Source organism: Salmo salar, chromosome ssa23 (genome assembly GCF_905237065.1).
Source record: "Salmo salar chromosome ssa23, Ssal_v3.1, whole genome shotgun sequence".
Lineage (NCBI taxonomy): Eukaryota > Metazoa > Chordata > Actinopteri > Salmoniformes > Salmonidae > Salmo > Salmo salar.
Window position 1 is genome coordinate 12,911,177 of NC_059464.1, and position 17,710 is coordinate 12,928,886.

General features: G+C 40.0%; 1 protein-coding gene across 8 annotated transcripts in view; it reads right to left on the minus strand.

Moving 5' to 3' along the window:
- LOC100380722 (exocyst complex component 2) overlaps positions 1 to 17,710 on the minus strand; it is a 100,509-nt gene that overhangs the window by 55,375 nt on the left and 27,424 nt on the right. For all 8 annotated transcript variants that reach the window (XM_045705928.1, XM_045705934.1, XM_045705930.1 and 5 more), the window contains exons 3-6: positions 10,514 to 10,690; positions 10,076 to 10,202; positions 2,724 to 2,837; positions 336 to 460 (exon numbers count right to left, since the gene is read on the minus strand). In XM_045705928.1, coding sequence (XP_045561884.1) covers positions 336 to 460; positions 2,724 to 2,837; positions 10,076 to 10,202; positions 10,514 to 10,690 — 543 coding nt within the window. The remainder of the gene's footprint in view (positions 1 to 335; positions 461 to 2,723; positions 2,838 to 10,075; positions 10,203 to 10,513; positions 10,691 to 17,710) is intronic.

Here is a 17,710-nt window from a genome sequence, read left to right on the forward strand (position 1 = left end):
CTGTGTACCACACACTCTCTGTGTAGTATTGGAGTTCTGTGTGCCACACACTCTCTGTGTACTATTGGCGTACTGTGTACCACGCACTCTCTGTGTACTATTGGCGTACTGTGTACCACGCACTCTCTGTGTACTATTGGCGTACTGTGTACCACGCACTCTCTGTGTAGTATTAGCGTACTGTGTACCACGCACTCTCTGTGTAGTATTGGCGTTCTGTGTACCACGCAATCTCTGTGTACTATTGGCGTACTGTGTACCACGCACTCTCTGTGTAGTATTAGCGTACTGTGTACCACGCACTCTCTGTGTAGTATTAGCGTACTGTGTCTTACCTGCGAGAGCATCCTGAGCCTCGAAGAAGGTGCTGAGGCCTCCCTTCACATAGGCCAGACTGCCCTCGTTCTTTTTAGTGGCCTGCTTCTTCAGGTTACTGGCTGCCATACGCAACTGGTCGAAACTGAGAGGGGGGAGAGAGGGGGGTCCCCATCAGTCAGAGGAGTTGTGTGCGTGTATTATTTTGTGTGTGTAACAGAGTGCATGTGTGCCGTGCTTGAGTGAGTGTGAGCTTGCGTGTCCGCAGGAGGGTGTGTGTGTGTGTGTGTCCCCTGGGAGTGAATGGAGGTTTCCTCTGGAGGAAGAAACACATGCCCTGTCAACCCAAAACAACCCAACCCAATGGACCCTGAAGTTCTGCAGTAGCTAGTCAGGACTCAGCAGGATCCAACCGTTAGACTGGGGTTAGTTGGAGGGGAACCATGACAGATAACGGAAAGGAAACCAGGAGAGACTAATAATAACCTGACAGACAGGCTGACAAACACTGTCCTAATATGACAAAGACCAGGGGTTAGAGGTCAACAAGAGAAAGGACACTTCCTTCACATGTCCAACGTTTTCTTGTTGGGTCAAAGATCAAGAAGGAATGGAGGTAGATTGTATTTGTTTACAGACTAAATCTGTCTCTGGGTTAGTGGATAGATAGGAAGGGCTGAGAACCATGTAAAAGAAAAAAGGTTTTCTTGTCTCAAGTCACAGCAATAGTTTCAATAGTTGAACTATGCTGCTGACAAAGAAAACATCTAGGATTCATGTGTATGTTTGTGACTAGTAGTTTGGTTGTTTGGGCTGACGTTCATAAAGAAGTTACAGTGCCTTCAGAAAGTATTCACACCCCTGGACTTTTTTCACATTTTGTTGTGTTACATTTACATTTTGTGTCCCTGGTGTACACAGAATACCCCACAATGTCAAAGTGGAATTACAATTTTAGAAATCTTTACGAATAATAAAACATTTAAAGCTGAAATGTCTTGAGTCAATAAGTATTCAACTTCTTTGTTATGGCAAGCCTAAACATATTCAGGAGTAAAGATTTGCTTAACAAGTCACATAATAAGTTGCATGGACCTAATGCGCAATATTAGTGGTTAACAAAATTTTTGAATGATTACACCATCTCTGTACCCCACACATACAATTATCTGTAAAGACCCTCAGTCGAGTAGTGAATTTCAAGCACAAATTCAACCAGAAAGATAAGGGAGGTTTTCCAATGCCTCGCAATGAAGGGCACCTATTGGTTGATGGGTAAAAATAAAAAAAAGCAGACACTGAATATCCCTTTGAGCATGGTGAAGTTATTAATTACGCTTTGGTTGGTGCATCAATACACCCAGTCATCCTTCCTAACTCAGTTGCCAGAGAGGAATAAAACCGTTCCGAGCAATGGTGATTTTAAAACCGTTCCAGAGTTTAATGGCTGTGATAGGAGAAAACTGAGGCTGAATCAAAAACATTGTAGCTACTCCACAATACTAACCTAAATGACAAAAATTGAAGTCTGTACAGAATAAAAATATTCCAAAACATGCAATAAGGCACTAAAGTAATACTGCAAAAAATGTGGCAAAGAAATGAACTTCCTGTCCTGAATACAAAGCATTATGTTTGGGGTAAAAACAACACATCACTGACTACCACTCTTCGTGTTATGGATATGCTCGTCATCGGCAAAAGGATTAGAGAGTTTTTTTTAGGACAAAAAGAAACAGAACAGAATTAAGCACAGGCAAAATCCTAGAGGAAAACCTGGTTCAGTCTGCTTTCCAACAGACCCTGGGAGACAAATTCACCTTTCAGCAGGACAATAACCTAAAACTCACAGCCAAATATTTCACTAGAATTGCTAACCAAGACGACATTGAATGTTCCGGAGTGGTCTAGTTGCAGTTTTGACTTAAATCAGCTTGGAAATCTATGGCAAGACTTGAAAATGGCTGTCCAGCAATGATCAACAACCAACTTGACAGAGATCGAAGAGTTTAAAAAAATATTAATGGCCAAATATTTTACAATCCAGGTGTGCAAAGCTCATAGAGACTTACCCAAAGGCGATTATTGACTCAGGGTGTTGAATACTTACTGTATCTAATCAAGATAGTGTTTTATTTGTCATGAATCGTATAAAAAAAAAAAAAAAATCCACTTTGACATTTGAGTATTTAGCGTAGATCGATAAAAGAAAATTCAATCCACTTTTATCCCAATTTGTAACACAACAAAAATGTAGAAAAAGTCAAGGGGTGTGAATACTTTCCGAAGGCACTGTAGTTGTGAAGGAGTGCTGTCTGATTGGCCGGTACAGGAGAAAGATGGTTGTGATTGTCTGTGTCTCTTAGACCCAGAGGCCGAATAAAAAAAAGTAGGTTGGTCTGACCTACCTGGTGACAGAGTGGTTCTCGATAAGGTACCAAGTAGCTGAGAAGTTCTCGCTGGTGAACTCTCCACTCACACCTGGAAACAATGCCTCCAGATCTTTCAGAGGGACCTTACCCCTGGGGGAGAAAACACACACATACAAGAGATTACTAAGGAAACCCTATTAAAATGTATGTTTTATGTCTCCTATGTATGATCATGCTGTGGTCCCTGTATGGCTCAGTTGGTAGAGCATGGTGCTTGCAATGCCAGGATTGTGGGGTTTGAATCCCGGGGCCACCAATATGTAAAATGGATGCATGCATGACTGTAAGTCACTTTCAGTTAAGTGTGTGCTAAAAGGCATATATTATTATGCTGCAAAACCCATTTCCCTCTATGACAATAAGGTTGGAGCATGAACAATCTACACCAACACTGAATTAAAGGGAATGCTTACAACTGTAAATAGTTACTCAAATAAGAAAGAACATTTACCAGTTACATTATACAAAATAACAAGAACTTCATTCTATAATATAATAAGGTGAAAGGTAAGTTGGCGTGTTGGTATAAAGTCCTCCAACGGGGTCAGCGTGAGGCCGTGCCCAAAGAGGAAGGCCTGGGCATGGGAAGAGCAGTGTGTGACGCCTGGGCGCCCCTGGAGGACCCAGAAGTTGTTAGGAAGGTTTGATCTGTGGTAATGACCCGTGGGCTACACAAACTAAACTCTAAAAGGAAACCCACCACCCACCCAGCCTCTACTGTACTGGAACACGCTGAGCCCTGAGGGGATAAATACACACATGCACACAACACAAGCACACACACACACACAGAGCAGAATTATCTCAGTGCCGATCGGTAAAGATGGGTTGTCATGGGAAAGAAGTGGGAGAAAGAGAGGGAGGGTGAAACTGCAAGTTTCATCACCATGAAAGGTTAACGTCAATTAACCTCTCAAACCCCTTTCGTCTCAAAGTGCTCGTGCTGCTTCTTGTAACGGTGTGGCTGAGTTGGTAAGAGTGTTTCGCTAGCAATGTACAGGTTGCGGACTGAATTCCTAGACCATGTACACACATAATAAAAATTTACTCACCGCACTGTTAGTTGCATTACAAAGCGTCTGATTCGTGGCATATTACATGTATACAGTTGAAGTCGGAAGCTTACATATACTTAGGTTGGAGTCATTAAAACTTGTTTTTCAAACACTCCACAAATTTCTTGTTAACAAACTATAGTTTTGGCAAGTCGGTTAGGACATCTACTTTATGCATGACACAAGGAATTTTTCAAACAATTGTTTACAGACTGTATCACAATTCCAGTGGGTCAGAAGTTTTCATATGCTAAGTTGACTGTGCCTTTAAACAGCTTGGAAAATTCCAGAAAATTATGTCATGGCTTTAGAAGCTTCTGATAGGCTAATTGACATCATTTGAGTCAATTGGAGGTGTACCTGTGGATGTATTTCAAGACCTACCTTCAAATTCAGTGCCTCTTTGCTTGACATCATGGGAAAATCAAAAGAAATCAGCCAAGAAAACTGTAGACCTCCACAAGTCCGGTTCATCCTTGGGAGCAATTTCTAAACGCCTGAAGGTACCACGTTCATCTGTACAAACAATAGTACGCAAGTATAAACACCATGGGACCATGCAGCCATCATAACGCTCAGGAAGGAGGCGCGTTCTGTCTCCTAGAGATGAACGTACTGTGGTGTGAAAAGGGCAAATCAATCCCAGAACAACAGCAAAGGACCTTGTGAAGATGCTGGAGGAAAACAGGTACAAAATTATCTATATCCACAGTAAAACGAGTCCTATATTGACATAACCTGAAAGGCCGCTCAGCAAGGAAGAAGCCACTGCTCCAAAACTGCCATAAAACAGCCAGACTACGGTTTGCAACTGCACATGGGGACAAAGATCATACTTTTTGGAGAAATGTCCTCTGGTCTGATGAAACAAAAATAGAACTGTTTGGCCATAATGACCATCGTTATGTTTGGAGGAAAAAGGGGGAGGCTTGCAAGCTGAAGAACATCATCCCAACCGTGAAGCACGGGGGTGGCAGCATCATGTTGTGGGAGTGCTTTGCTGCAGGAGGGACTGGTGCACTTCACAAAATAGATGGCATAATGAGGGAGGAAAATCACATGGATATATTGAAGCAACATCTCAAGACATCAGTCAGGAAGTTAAAGCTTAGTTGCAAATGAGTCTTCCAAATGGACAATGACCCCAAGCATACTTCCAAAGTTGTGGCAAAATGGCTTAAGGACAACAAAGTCAATGTGTTGGAGTGGCCATCACAAAGCCATCCTCAATCCTATAGAACATTTGTGGGCAGAAGTGAAAAAGTGTGTGCGAGCAAGGAGGCCTACAAACCTGACTCAGTTACACCAGCTCTGGCAGGAGGAATGGGCCAAAATTCACCCAACGTATTGTGGGAAGCTTGTGGAAGGCTACCTGAAACGTTTGACCCAAGTTAAACAATTTAAAGGCAATGCTACCAAATACTAATTGAGTGTATGCAAACTTCTGACCCACTGGGAATGTGATAAAATAAAAAACAAAAAAGCTGAAATAAATCATTCCCTCTACTATTATTCTGACATTTCACATTCTTAAAATAAAGTGGTGATCCTAACTGACCTAAGACAGGGAATTTTTACTAGGATTAAATGTCAGGAATTGTGAAAAACTGAGTTTAAATGTATTTGGCTAAGGTGTATGAAAACTTCCGACTTCAACTGTACATATGCATCTCGAAAGAGAGCGAGAGAGAAACAGAGAGAGATATTGAGAGAGTGTAAAAGAGAACTCTCTCAGTCTGTTCAGTTATTCCCTCACCTCCAAACCTGGCAAAGTATCAAAGCCTGCTTTAACATGTATCGGCTCTGCTGCTCTGCTCTACACAGACGGACAGGAAGCACATACGTATACGCTGAGAGAAACCCTGCTCAAGTTCAGTAGGCTAACTCAAAATAAGCAGTTACAGTCCTGACTCCGGAAATGATCACTCGGGCATCGCGGCTTGGACGGGGCTTGTTACTCTGTAAGCATGCGGACCAAAATAAAAAGGAACACGTTGATGATGACATCACCAGGAAGTGTTTCGCAGACCAACAAGAGGACTTCATTTTTTAAATTAAATATATATATTTGTAATACTTTTTCAAACAATATAATCATATAGACAAAAGAAAAAAAGACAGACCCAAAAATCAACGATATCAAAGCTGCCCAGACACACGTTCCTACTGCATCTATCTCCAGTGATTGTAAGACTATGCCATATGGCCTCAAATTGAGCTATTCTGATTTTCCTCTGTCACCCACACCTTTTCAATATTGAAATAATAATGCATTTGATTCTTCCACTGTCTTAACGATGGAGGATCATTTGATTTCCAGTTATTAAGTAAACATTTTTCAAAATGATTGACAACAAAAGTATGGTCCAACCCATTTGGCATCTCAACACACTCCCATATGCCGTCTTGAAGAATGCAGATAGACAGACTAAAAGTTCATTTACATTGTAAAAAGTCCACCTATAACATTTTGACTTTATAGCACACCCAGAAGGCATGACTTATTGAATCACACTTAACACGACTCCGCAGTTGTACTGTAAAATTTGTGAATTTTGTCTCTTGTATAATAAATATACATTTGTTTATAATGGAATAAGCGTACATTTTAGTTAACTGTAATTTCCTTAGTTATGTTCCAGCACACCCTCCATCATGTTCCAGCACACCCTCCATCATGTGCCAATATCAGTTCCTTTTAAGTCTTGGTTCCAATAGTTCATATTTTTTTCTTAGAGATTGTCAGTTGGATAGGCTCTCTGCAAGGATTTGTATATCTTACTTATCATAGTTATATCCTTTTCTGACTCAAATAGGATTCCCTCAACATTGCTCTGATGTCTAAGACTTAAAATCAACATTTTGTGATATAAAACTTTTAATTTGCATGTATTTGAAAACGTCTACATAAGTCAGTCCAAAATGGCTTTTTTATTTTGTAATGGAAATAATGGTATTTCCTATTACCAAGCCATTTACAGTTTCTATGCCTTGAGTTTTACATGTGGGCCAATTTATCGGTGAAATCTGAAAAGCTTTCCAAGGATTGTTCCATAGGGGGTTGTTTTTAAGGTGTGATATTGGTTCTTGTAGAATGCGTTTAATTTTCTTCCATATTGTTATAGTGTTCTTAACTATGAAGTTGTTCATGTTCTTATCTTTATCCTTTGAAAATAGACACATGAAAAGATTCTGGGGAAGGGCATGCACATCTTCAATATGCACCCACTGTTCCACTTTAGTGCATTTAACAATATTTGAATTTACTTTTTTTTTTTTTTTTAACTAGGCAAGTCAGTTAAGAACAAATTCTTATTTACAATGATGGCCTAGGAACAGTGGGTTAGCTGCCTTGTTCAGGGGCAGAACGACAGATTTTTACCTTGTCAGCTCGGAGAATCGATCTAGCAACCTTTCTGTTACTGGCCCAACACTCTAACCACTAGGCTACATGCTGTCCCAAATATGTCGCAAGTAAAAGCCTTGGGTGGCGAGTTGATACAATTCCAGGTCTGGAAGTTTTAAACCACCCTCAGACTTAGGGAGATGAACACTAACTTGCATATACACCACCGTTCAAAAGTTTGGGGTCACTTAGAAATGTCCTTGTTTTTGAAAGAATAACTAATTTTATGTCCATTAAAATAAGATAAAATTGATCAGAAATACAGTGTAGACATTGCTAATGTTGTAAATTACTATTGTAGCTGTAAACGGACGATTTTTTATGGAATATCTACATAGGCGTACAGAGGCCCATTATCAGCAACCATCCCTCCTGTGTACCAATGGCATGTTGTGTTAGCTAATCCAAGTTTATAATTTTAAAAGGCTAATTGACCATTAGAAAACCATTTTGCAAAAACTGTTGTCCTGATTAAAGAAGCAATAAAACTGGCCTTCTTTAGACTAGTTGAGTATCTGGAGCATCAGCATTTGTGGGTTCGATTACAGGCTCAAAATGGCCAGAAACAAATAACTTTCTTTTGAAACTCGTCAGTCTATTGTTGTTCTGAGAAACGAAGGCCATTCCATGCAAGAAACTGTCAAGAAACTGAAGATCTCATACAACGCTGTGTCCTATTCCCTTCACAGAACAGCGCAAACTGGCTCTAACCAGAATAGAAAGAGGAGTGGGAGGCCCCGGTGCACAACTGAGCAAGAGGACAAGTACATTAGAGTGTCTAGTTTGAGAAACAGACGTCTCACAAGTCCTCAACTGGCAGCTTCATTAAATAGTACCCGCAAAATACCAGTTTCAACGTCAACAGTGAAGAGGCGACTCCGGGATGCTGGCCTTCTAGGCAGAGTTCCTCTGTCCAGTGTTCTTTTGCCCATCTTAATATTTTTATTGGCCAGTCTGAGATATGGCTTTTTCTTTGCAACTTTGCATAGAAGGCAAGCATTCCCGGAATCGCCTCTTCACCAAAAATGTGAGATTTTTGGTTTCAACCGCCGAGTCTTTGTGAGACGCAAAGTAGGTGAACAGATGATCTCTGCATGTATGGTTCCCACCGTGAAGCATGGAGGAGGTGGTGTGATGGTGCTTCACTGGTGACACTGTCAGTGATTCATTTAGAATTCAAGGCACTCTTAACCAGCATGGCTACCACAGCATTTTGCAGTGATACACCATCCCATCTGGTCTGTGCTTAGTGAGACTATCATTTGTTTTTCAACAGGACAATGACCCAACACACCTCCAGGCTGTGTAAGGGCTATTTGACCAAGAAGGAGAGTGATGGAGTGCTGCATCAGATGACCTGGCCTCCACAATCACCCAACCTCAACTCAATTGAGATGGTTTGGGATGAGTTGGTCAGCAGAGTGAAGGGAAAGAAGCCAACAAGTGCTCAGCATATGTGGGAACTCCTTCAAGACTGTTGGAAAAGCATTCCAGGTGAAGCTGGTTGAGAGAATGCCAAGAGTGTGCAAAGCTGTCATCAAGGCAAACGGTAGCTACTTTGACGAATCTCAAATATAAAATATGTTGATTTGTTTAACAGTTTTTTGGTTACTACATGATTCCATGTGTGTTATTTCATAGTTTTTAACGTATTCACTGTTATTCTACAATGTAGAAAATAGTAAAAACAACAAAAAAAAACCTTGAATGAGTAGGTGTGTCCAAATATTTTACTGGTACTGTACATGACTAACATTGAAAAGTCAATGCCCCCCTTGTTAAAAATATTTTCAGAATACTCTAAAATCTCAAGATATAAAAATAAAGTGGAAAAAAACAGAAATAATGGCCAAAATAAAAAAATAACTCATGCTCTACAGCAATTATTTAAGTGTACCACGACAAGATGACTTCCTGTTTGACCTCTCTGTTAGTATAACCAACCAGTGACATCACCACCAGACAAACCTGTTTAAATTGGTTCAAGACATCATAATTATAATCATGATGGGTTTAAACGTATTTAATTACTATAACTAAAAAGGTTGTCCGACTTCGTCCGCTTCAATTCTCCTGGTCAGCTATTTCTAGTTTGAACAGCTAGCCATCGTCTCTATAGTAAACAAAATTGGCTACATTCATTAATGTGATGTGTTTGTGTATTGTACACTGTGTATGTGTATGTCTGCGTGTGACCATTTTCAAGTGTGTTTACTGTACTATGTGGTTATAACATGAAGAGAAGACCGTACGGTTTCTTAGTTAGAGCTAACTGACTGTGATGTAAGGGTTGTAGTAGCCTACCAGTAGGCCAGGGAAAGTGACCCTGGACATGGAGGGTTTGCAGCCCAGTTAGGGGCTCTCCTCCCTGTCCACGAGCGATCACTTGCCCCCTGGATCCCCTGGCCCCTCTAAACAAAACAAACATCAGAGGGCCTAGAGCACAGATATACCAGAACTAAACTATACAAACTAAACATTACATTACAGACTGTGCATTTCCTGCCAGTCGTGTGGGAGGCAGAAGCCACACCATACGACCTGCCTGCTATGGCCATGTGTGGTGGCTTGCAATCTTTCTATACCACTTTTTCCTCTCTTCTTTCTCCTTCCTTTCAGGCCATGTGTAGTGGGTTGCAATCTTTCTTTTCAACTCATTCCTCTCTTCTTTCTTTCTTTCCCTCTCTTTTAAACACAATTATGGTGTTTCCAGTGCCTTTGTGCAGCGGTTAAAGCCAGTTGTAGCCATTGCTGTGTTGGCATAACATTTCAAACATCTCCACATGGGGATTGTTTGTTTGTTAGACTCAATGACTTAAGCCTGTGTGTGTGTGTGTGTGTGTATGTATGTGTGTGTGTGTCCCTACTTGTCAAAGTCGATGCCTAACGGATTGCTGGGTCGTAGGGAGAGGGGGGAGATGCCTTTGTAGCGGTCGGTTCTCATGTCGTAATAGTTCATCTCATCCACCCACACAGCAGACTGGTCCAGGATACCTACAGCACAGACACACAGGAAACACATCATCGCTGAGAGGACAGCCCAGATCACACACACTCAATTATAGTACCTGACAGAGCTACTATACAGTTTGTAAAGCAACACAGGACAATCGAGTATGGGTTTGTGGTGTGTTTCCATACTCTATTTCCTAGTTGCCGGAGCTTGGATAAACTGAGGAAGATTGTCTGTTCTTGTGCAACGGAGTAGTCGTTCTAGAGTTCCTCTGATGATTGACAAAGAGAGATGTGTTTGTAGATTTATATTAGAACTGCCGTGTTCGCCGAGGGCAGAAGGAGTATCTTACCGATCTTCTCAGCCTTGAGCAGTTTGAAGGAGACGGTGGAGGTGCCGTGGCCTCCTGACTTGGTGGTGACGATGATCTCTCCCTTATCGTCTTTGGCTGGGCCCACACGACACACTATCTTACTGGCTGACATCCACTCAGCCGTCAGCAAGCAGTTGTGACCACATATGGACAGACCTGAGAGAGAGACAGAAAGAAAGAGAGAGAAGTGAGGCTAATCAAATATATAGGCGAGCTAACAGCAACAGGACAAACAACCAAGTAATAACATAAGAGACACATTGACACAAACAGCAGTTTAATAAACCTGTCATTAGGGGTCAAAGTTCAGGCCAGGTCCAGTCAGTCCTGTTGGTGGCCCTGACATGAGTCTCTCACAGCTTCCTCATTCTGTCCACACAGTGTGCCACTTCAATGCTAAGCGGCTCAATAAATATCTATTTCCTGTACTTTTACACTCTCTCTATCTGACCCTTCTCCTTGTGAACACTGAGAGAGAGAGAGAGAGAGAGAGAGAGAGCAAAACCCCTTCCTCTGATTTAACTGACTAGATGGAACTCGACAGTGTCAGACATGTGTAATCAATCATCATAAAAGCATGTGAGAGATACAAAAATAACCCTTGAAACAAACTGTGAATAATAATATGGCCATTAAATTAAAGCACATTTCCTGCCTCTGTACTGGTCATAGCAAAAAATATAGTGTTTTGTGCATATCTAACATATACAGTAAAAGGCTAATTCTAGGCTCTGGGGACATTAGTGGTCAGAAATAGATCCAAATGATTGGCCAGGACTCTGCCTGCCAAGTCCACAGCAGTATGTGTGAGGCCATGTCTTTCATTCGCGGGCATCTTGATTTTAATTCTTGAAAATAACACACTGAAATTCTAGGCGTATTCTAATTGGTGACATTTTGACAATATAAAAAAGTTAGATATTTATATTAAAATGTATATTAAAATACATTATGTTCATAAAATGCAGCAACAAGAAATGCGGATAGTGGAGTGTTTTGTTTCACTAGCGCTACTCTTTTGCAAAGTAAAAAAATTGTGGCCACAGATGTTTAGCTTTTAAAAAAATGTATTGTGTTTTTAAAGTTCTGTTAAAAAAAAAAAAATTCCTTGAAACAAATGTATTAATTATAAAACATCTTACTCTTTTTGGCAATTCAATTCAGATTACATTTAAACAAAATGACATGCAGGATTTTGATAAAACGATTAACATAAGTATTTTAACCAACAATCTGTTCGACTTAAAAACATATTAAACAAATCATGTTCACTTATGTTCCTATATTTTTTAGAACATTTGAAAGGCCCCCATATGTTGGTGGTGTATAGTTTCTTTTTCTAGCATTTTTTCTTGCAATTCAGATATGTTCTCCATGGAGCTAAGATACATTTTAAGGCTAATTTACTGCAATTCTACACATTTTACCATAGAGCTGAGACAACATTTTGCAGTTTTAAGGCAAATTTTATGCAATTCTATGCATTTTGCCATGGCTAAATCTGTGTTCTTACGCTCAAACATAACAAAATCAATACTGCTAAATTCATTGCTTTGGAATTTTCAATACTCCCTTGCTTTTATTTTGGTGATTGTTAGTTCTCAAAGATTATAAAGAAATGTATAGGTCTATTATCTTTCCTATATACTTTATATCTGTTTTAGTTGTTTAAGTTTTTCCATACCGAAAATGTAATTAAAACAATATTATTCTATTTTTACATGCTTAGGCAGCCTGCCCAAGGATTACAATGGCAGAAAAATCTATGCCAAAGGCATCCAATTCAATATGATTCAGATATCTAATAATTTTCTTTAGCATATAAAATCACATTTTAAAATGTACACATTTAGTTAAAATGTTCTAAAATGCTATAGTATTTATTTTTTCACTTAACCAACATTGATTAAAACTCATTATCTTGGGTGTTTTAAATTCATTCAGTTAAACAAAACAAAAAGGTAATTTAATCTAGATTCATAAAAATGTGTTTTCCACCTCATAAAGTCATGAAAAGCATTCATTTGATAAACAGCAACAAACAGTCCATGTAATGTAAGCAGAGCCTGACCACCGCTGACTGGTCCAGTGAGTTCTGTGGTAGACTGTAGGCTAGTAAGGCTCTAGCCAGGCTCTGGGTAAATTAGTTACTCAGTCCAACCGCGGACGGGTCATAACGGCATGAACTCTACTGCACACAGACCTACTTACACATTCTCTATCATACACTCTGTCTAACACACTCTCACACACACAAACAAATATCGTCAGTGCCAGTGAAAACATTCACATAAACAAAACAGAATAATTGTATGCATCAAAAACAACCGCACCAATGAATTCACACACTGGCTAATTTTGAGATTACCATTACATAAAAGTGGGAGACAAAACATTCCAGGAAGTGATTTGACTGTTGGAAGTCAAATCTAAATAACAGTGTGCGTGTGTTAGTGCTGTGATGGTCATGGAATTTCAGGTGTTATGGTTGGCGTGTCATATGTGCACAGTTATCAGCACAACATTAGCAGATATGGGCCTAACTGTCTTGCTCTTGAATAATGAATTAATTGTCAGACACACAGACACCCAACCTTTTTTTGAGACATTTATTTAACATAAATCAATTAAAACCTGCATTGTATTATAGAAAGTCTACAGAAACTTTTTTGTCTACTAAAGTGCCATAGGCTAGCGCTTCTACGATAAATTACCACTAACAACAAATATTAACAGTATATCTATAGGGCCATAATAAAACCAAAATTATTGAAATAAATATAGAATAAAATGTTTTGCTATTTTATAGCAAAAGGCGACAGCTTGTAAAATGCAAACTATGCATATTGACTTTGTCCGGCTTGAGGCACAAGCGAACAGGGTTAACAATATATCCCCACAGTGCTGAACATTCACTCTGATGTGGTGCTCCTGGCGCAAATACACATGCATCTGCGCGCCAGCCTCGACATCAATGGATAGCGAGTCTGGTTGTCTCACCACCAGGTCAGGAGATTATCTGTTGGGTCAGGCTGTTCCTGCAGGTAGATAGTAGGTGCGGTGTCTGCACGGACTCTGAGGGGTACATGGGCCCTTCGCTTCTGGAGGAGATCACCTAAATTCCTTTTCTTGGCAGACGGTGGCGCACTCGCACCATCATTCGAGTCATCATCTTCCTCAGTTGCAATAGCAGCAGTAGCACCACCACCACCCCCGGCTCCATCGCCCCCTCCTTCCACAATCTCTTTGAAGAGTGCATCTCTCATCTCGTTCAAATCATCCCCTTTGTATCTTGGGTCGAGGAGGGAAGACGAGGATAAAAGCCATTTTATTTCCGGTAGGCTGTACTTGTCCTCGAGGACATCTTCTGGACATCTTCCTTTTGAGGCTTTGTGTTAGGCCGGTGTCGTTGGAGAGGCCGGCTTGAGCAGATCTCCCCTCAGTAACTGGAACACAGGCTCCACTGACGAGACGGGACGTAACTCTCAACCGAGAGAACATCAGTGAAGTCAGCGACAGGTTTCAGTGCTGCTTGGACAGATGGCAAGATGTCTTTATCCTGCCATTTTAGGATGAGGTGATTATGTTTACGATCCGTGACCAGGACTCGTTCAATGGCTGGTGCTTGCTCCAAAACCCGCTCAACCATTTTTGGTTTGGTTCCCCACCTAGTTAAACAATGCCTTGGAAGAAAATGTTTGATTGGCAGAATTAAACAGGCTAATTTCGTTATTAAAAAACAATGGGCCTACGGTAATGCAACATTGAATGATTCAGCCAATTGTATTTTCACAATGAAATTAGCTTATGTTTGGAGAATTTTTTTATTTTTATTCAATGCATCTGAATAACATAATTCTACGTGAACAATAATTTAACATAGCATAGCTCAGGTATGGGCAACTTTGCTGGGGTGGGGGACACAAAATCTGAACTCATCATGAGGGGCCACAGATGCTGGTGCGTCTGCGTACTCACATGGCAAACCCCCCCATCACATTGTGAGCAAAACATTTTAGCAGCCCCCTTCTTGACAGCGCAGACATTTTTTTTTAAATGTAGCAGTTTAAAGCAGGTTTGCTGCAATTCTACACATTTTGCCATGTGGCAGAAAGAAGAGTTTGCAATTTCTTAACTAATTTCATGCAATTCTACTCATTTTGCCATTGGACGGGGAGTAACATTTGCTGGTTGCAGATTTTAATATAAGCGTGAGACTGACTACCATTCAAATTATAGACTGATCATTTCTTTGTCAGTGGGCAAATGTACAAAATCAGCAGGGTATCAAAAACTTTTTCCCCTCACTGTACTTTGGCTGCCTTTCCTCTCAGTTCTCTGCTGCCAATGACTGGAACGAATTGCAAAAATCGCTGAAGTTGGAGACTCATATCTCTATCACTAACTTTACACATCAGCTATTTGAGAAGCTAACTGATCACTGCAGCTGTACACAGCCCATCTGTAAATAGACCATCCAATCTACCTACCTCATCCCCATATTGTTTTTATTTACTTTTCTGCTCTTTTGCACGCCAGTATTTCCACTTGCACATCATCATCTGCACATCTATCACTCCAGTGTTAATTTGCTAAATTGTAATTACTTCGCTACTATGGCCTATTTATTGCCTTACCTCCTCACGCCATTTTTACACACTGTATATAGATATTATTTTTTCTATTGTGTTATTGACTGTACGTTTGTTTATTCCATGTGTAACTCTGTGATGTTGTTTGTGTCGCACTGCTTTGCTTTATCTTGGCCAGGTCGCAGTTGTAAATGAAAACTTGTCCTCAACTAGCTTACCTGGTTAAATAAAGGTGAAAAAAATAAAAAATTAATAAACACACACACACACACACACATACATACATATATGTGTGTGTGTGTATGTGTGTGTATGTATATGTATATATACACACATACATATGTATATACATACACACACATATATATATATTTGTTTGTTTGTGTATATATATGTATGTGTGTGTGTGTGTGTGTGTGTGTGTGTATATATATACATACACACACACACACAAACATATATACACATATACACATATATATACACACATATATACATATACATATATATATACACACATATATATACACATATATATATATATATATATATATACATACATATACATATACATACATATATACATACATATACAATACATACATATATATATATATATATATACACACATACATACATACATACACACACACACACGAAGTCAGAAGTTTACATACACTTAGGTTGGAATCATTAAAACTCGTTTTTCAACCACTCCACAAATTTCTTGTTAACAAACCATATTTTTGCCAAGTCGGTTAGAACATCTACTTTGTGCGTGACACAAGTAATTTTTCCAACAATTGTTTAGACAGATTATTTCACTGAATCACAATTACAGGGGTCAGAAGTTTTCATATGCTAAGTTGACTGTGCCTTTAAACAGCTTGGAAAATTCCAGAAAATGATGTCATGGCTTTAGAAGCTTCTGATAGGCTAATTGACATCTTTTGAGTAAATTGGAGGTGTACCTGTGGATGTATTAAGGCCTACCTTCAAACTCAGTGCCTCTTTGCTTGCCATCATGGGAAAATCAAAAGAAACCAGCCAAGACTTCAGAACAAAAATTGTAGACCTCCACAAGTCTGGCTCATCCTTGGGAGCAATTTACAAATGCCTGAAGGTACCACGTTCATCTGTACAAACAATAGTACGCAAGTATAAACACCATGGGACCACACAGCCGTCATACCGCTCAGAAAGGAGACGCGTTCCTTCTCCTAGAGATTAACGTACTTTTGTGCAAAAAGTGCAAATCAATCCCAGAACAACAGCAAAGGACCTTGTGAAGATGCTGGAGGAAACAGGTACAAAAGTATCTACATCCACAGTAAAACAAGTCCTATATCGAAATAACCTGAAAAGGCCGCTCAGCAAGGAAGAAGCCACTGCTCCAAAACCACCATTAAAAAAAACAGACTATGGTTTGCAACTGCACATGTGGGAAAAGATTGTACTTTTTGGAGAAATGTCCTCTGGTCTGATGAAGCAAAAAAATAGAACTGTTTAGCCATAATGACCATTGTTATGTTTGGAGGAAAAATGGGGAAGCAAGCCGAAGAACACCATCCCAACCGTGAAGCACAAGGGTGGCAGCATCATGTTGTGGGGGTGCTTTGCTGCAGGAGGGACTGGTGCACTTCACAAAATAGATGGCTTCATGAGGAAAGAAAATTATGTGGATATATTGAAGCAACATCTCAAGACATCAGTCAGGAAGTTAAAGCTTGGTTGCAAATGGGTCTTCCAAATGGACAATGACTCCAAGCATTCTTCCAAAGTTGTGGCAAAATGGCTTAAGGACAACAAAGTCAAGGTATTGGAGTGGCCATCACAAAGCCCTGACCTCAATCCTATAGAAAATTTGTGGGCAGAAATGAAAAAGTGTGTGCGAGCAAGGAGGTCTACAAAACCTGACTCAGTTACACCAGATCTGTCAGGAGGAATGGGCCAAAATTCACCCAACTTATTGTGGGAAGCTTGTGGAAGGCTACCTGAAATGCTTGACCCAAGTTAAACAATTTAAAGGCAATGCTACCAAATACTAATTGAGTGCATGTAAACTTCTGACCCACTGGGAATGTGATGAAAGAAATAAAAGCTTAAATAAATAATTCTCTACTATTATTCTGACATTTCACATACTTAAAATAAAGTGGTGATCCTCTCTGACCTAAGACAGGGAATTTTTACTAGGATTAAATGATAGGAATTGTGAAAAACTGAGTTTAAATGTATTTGGCTAAGGTGCATGTAAACTTCAGAGTTTAACTGTATATATATATATATTGTGTGTGTGTTCCTTGGGCCTTCAAAAGTAGGACCCGCCAGTTGCCCATCCCTGGCATAGCTTATTCTTTAAACATCGAATAGGCTAATTTCTCACCACAATGAGGATGTGATTTGGGAGGTTCAGCTCCGTTTCAGCCTTCAGTAGGGCCCTCTTTTTTTGCAGATCTGGCAACAACAAAAAAAAGTACCCACCAGGGTTCTACATAGGCCTAGAGCCCGGCCTGTGCGTGCGCTTTCGCTGTTCACGCCGTTGGTGACGTTGAGATGGAGATTGTGGCCAAAGCAATTTAGC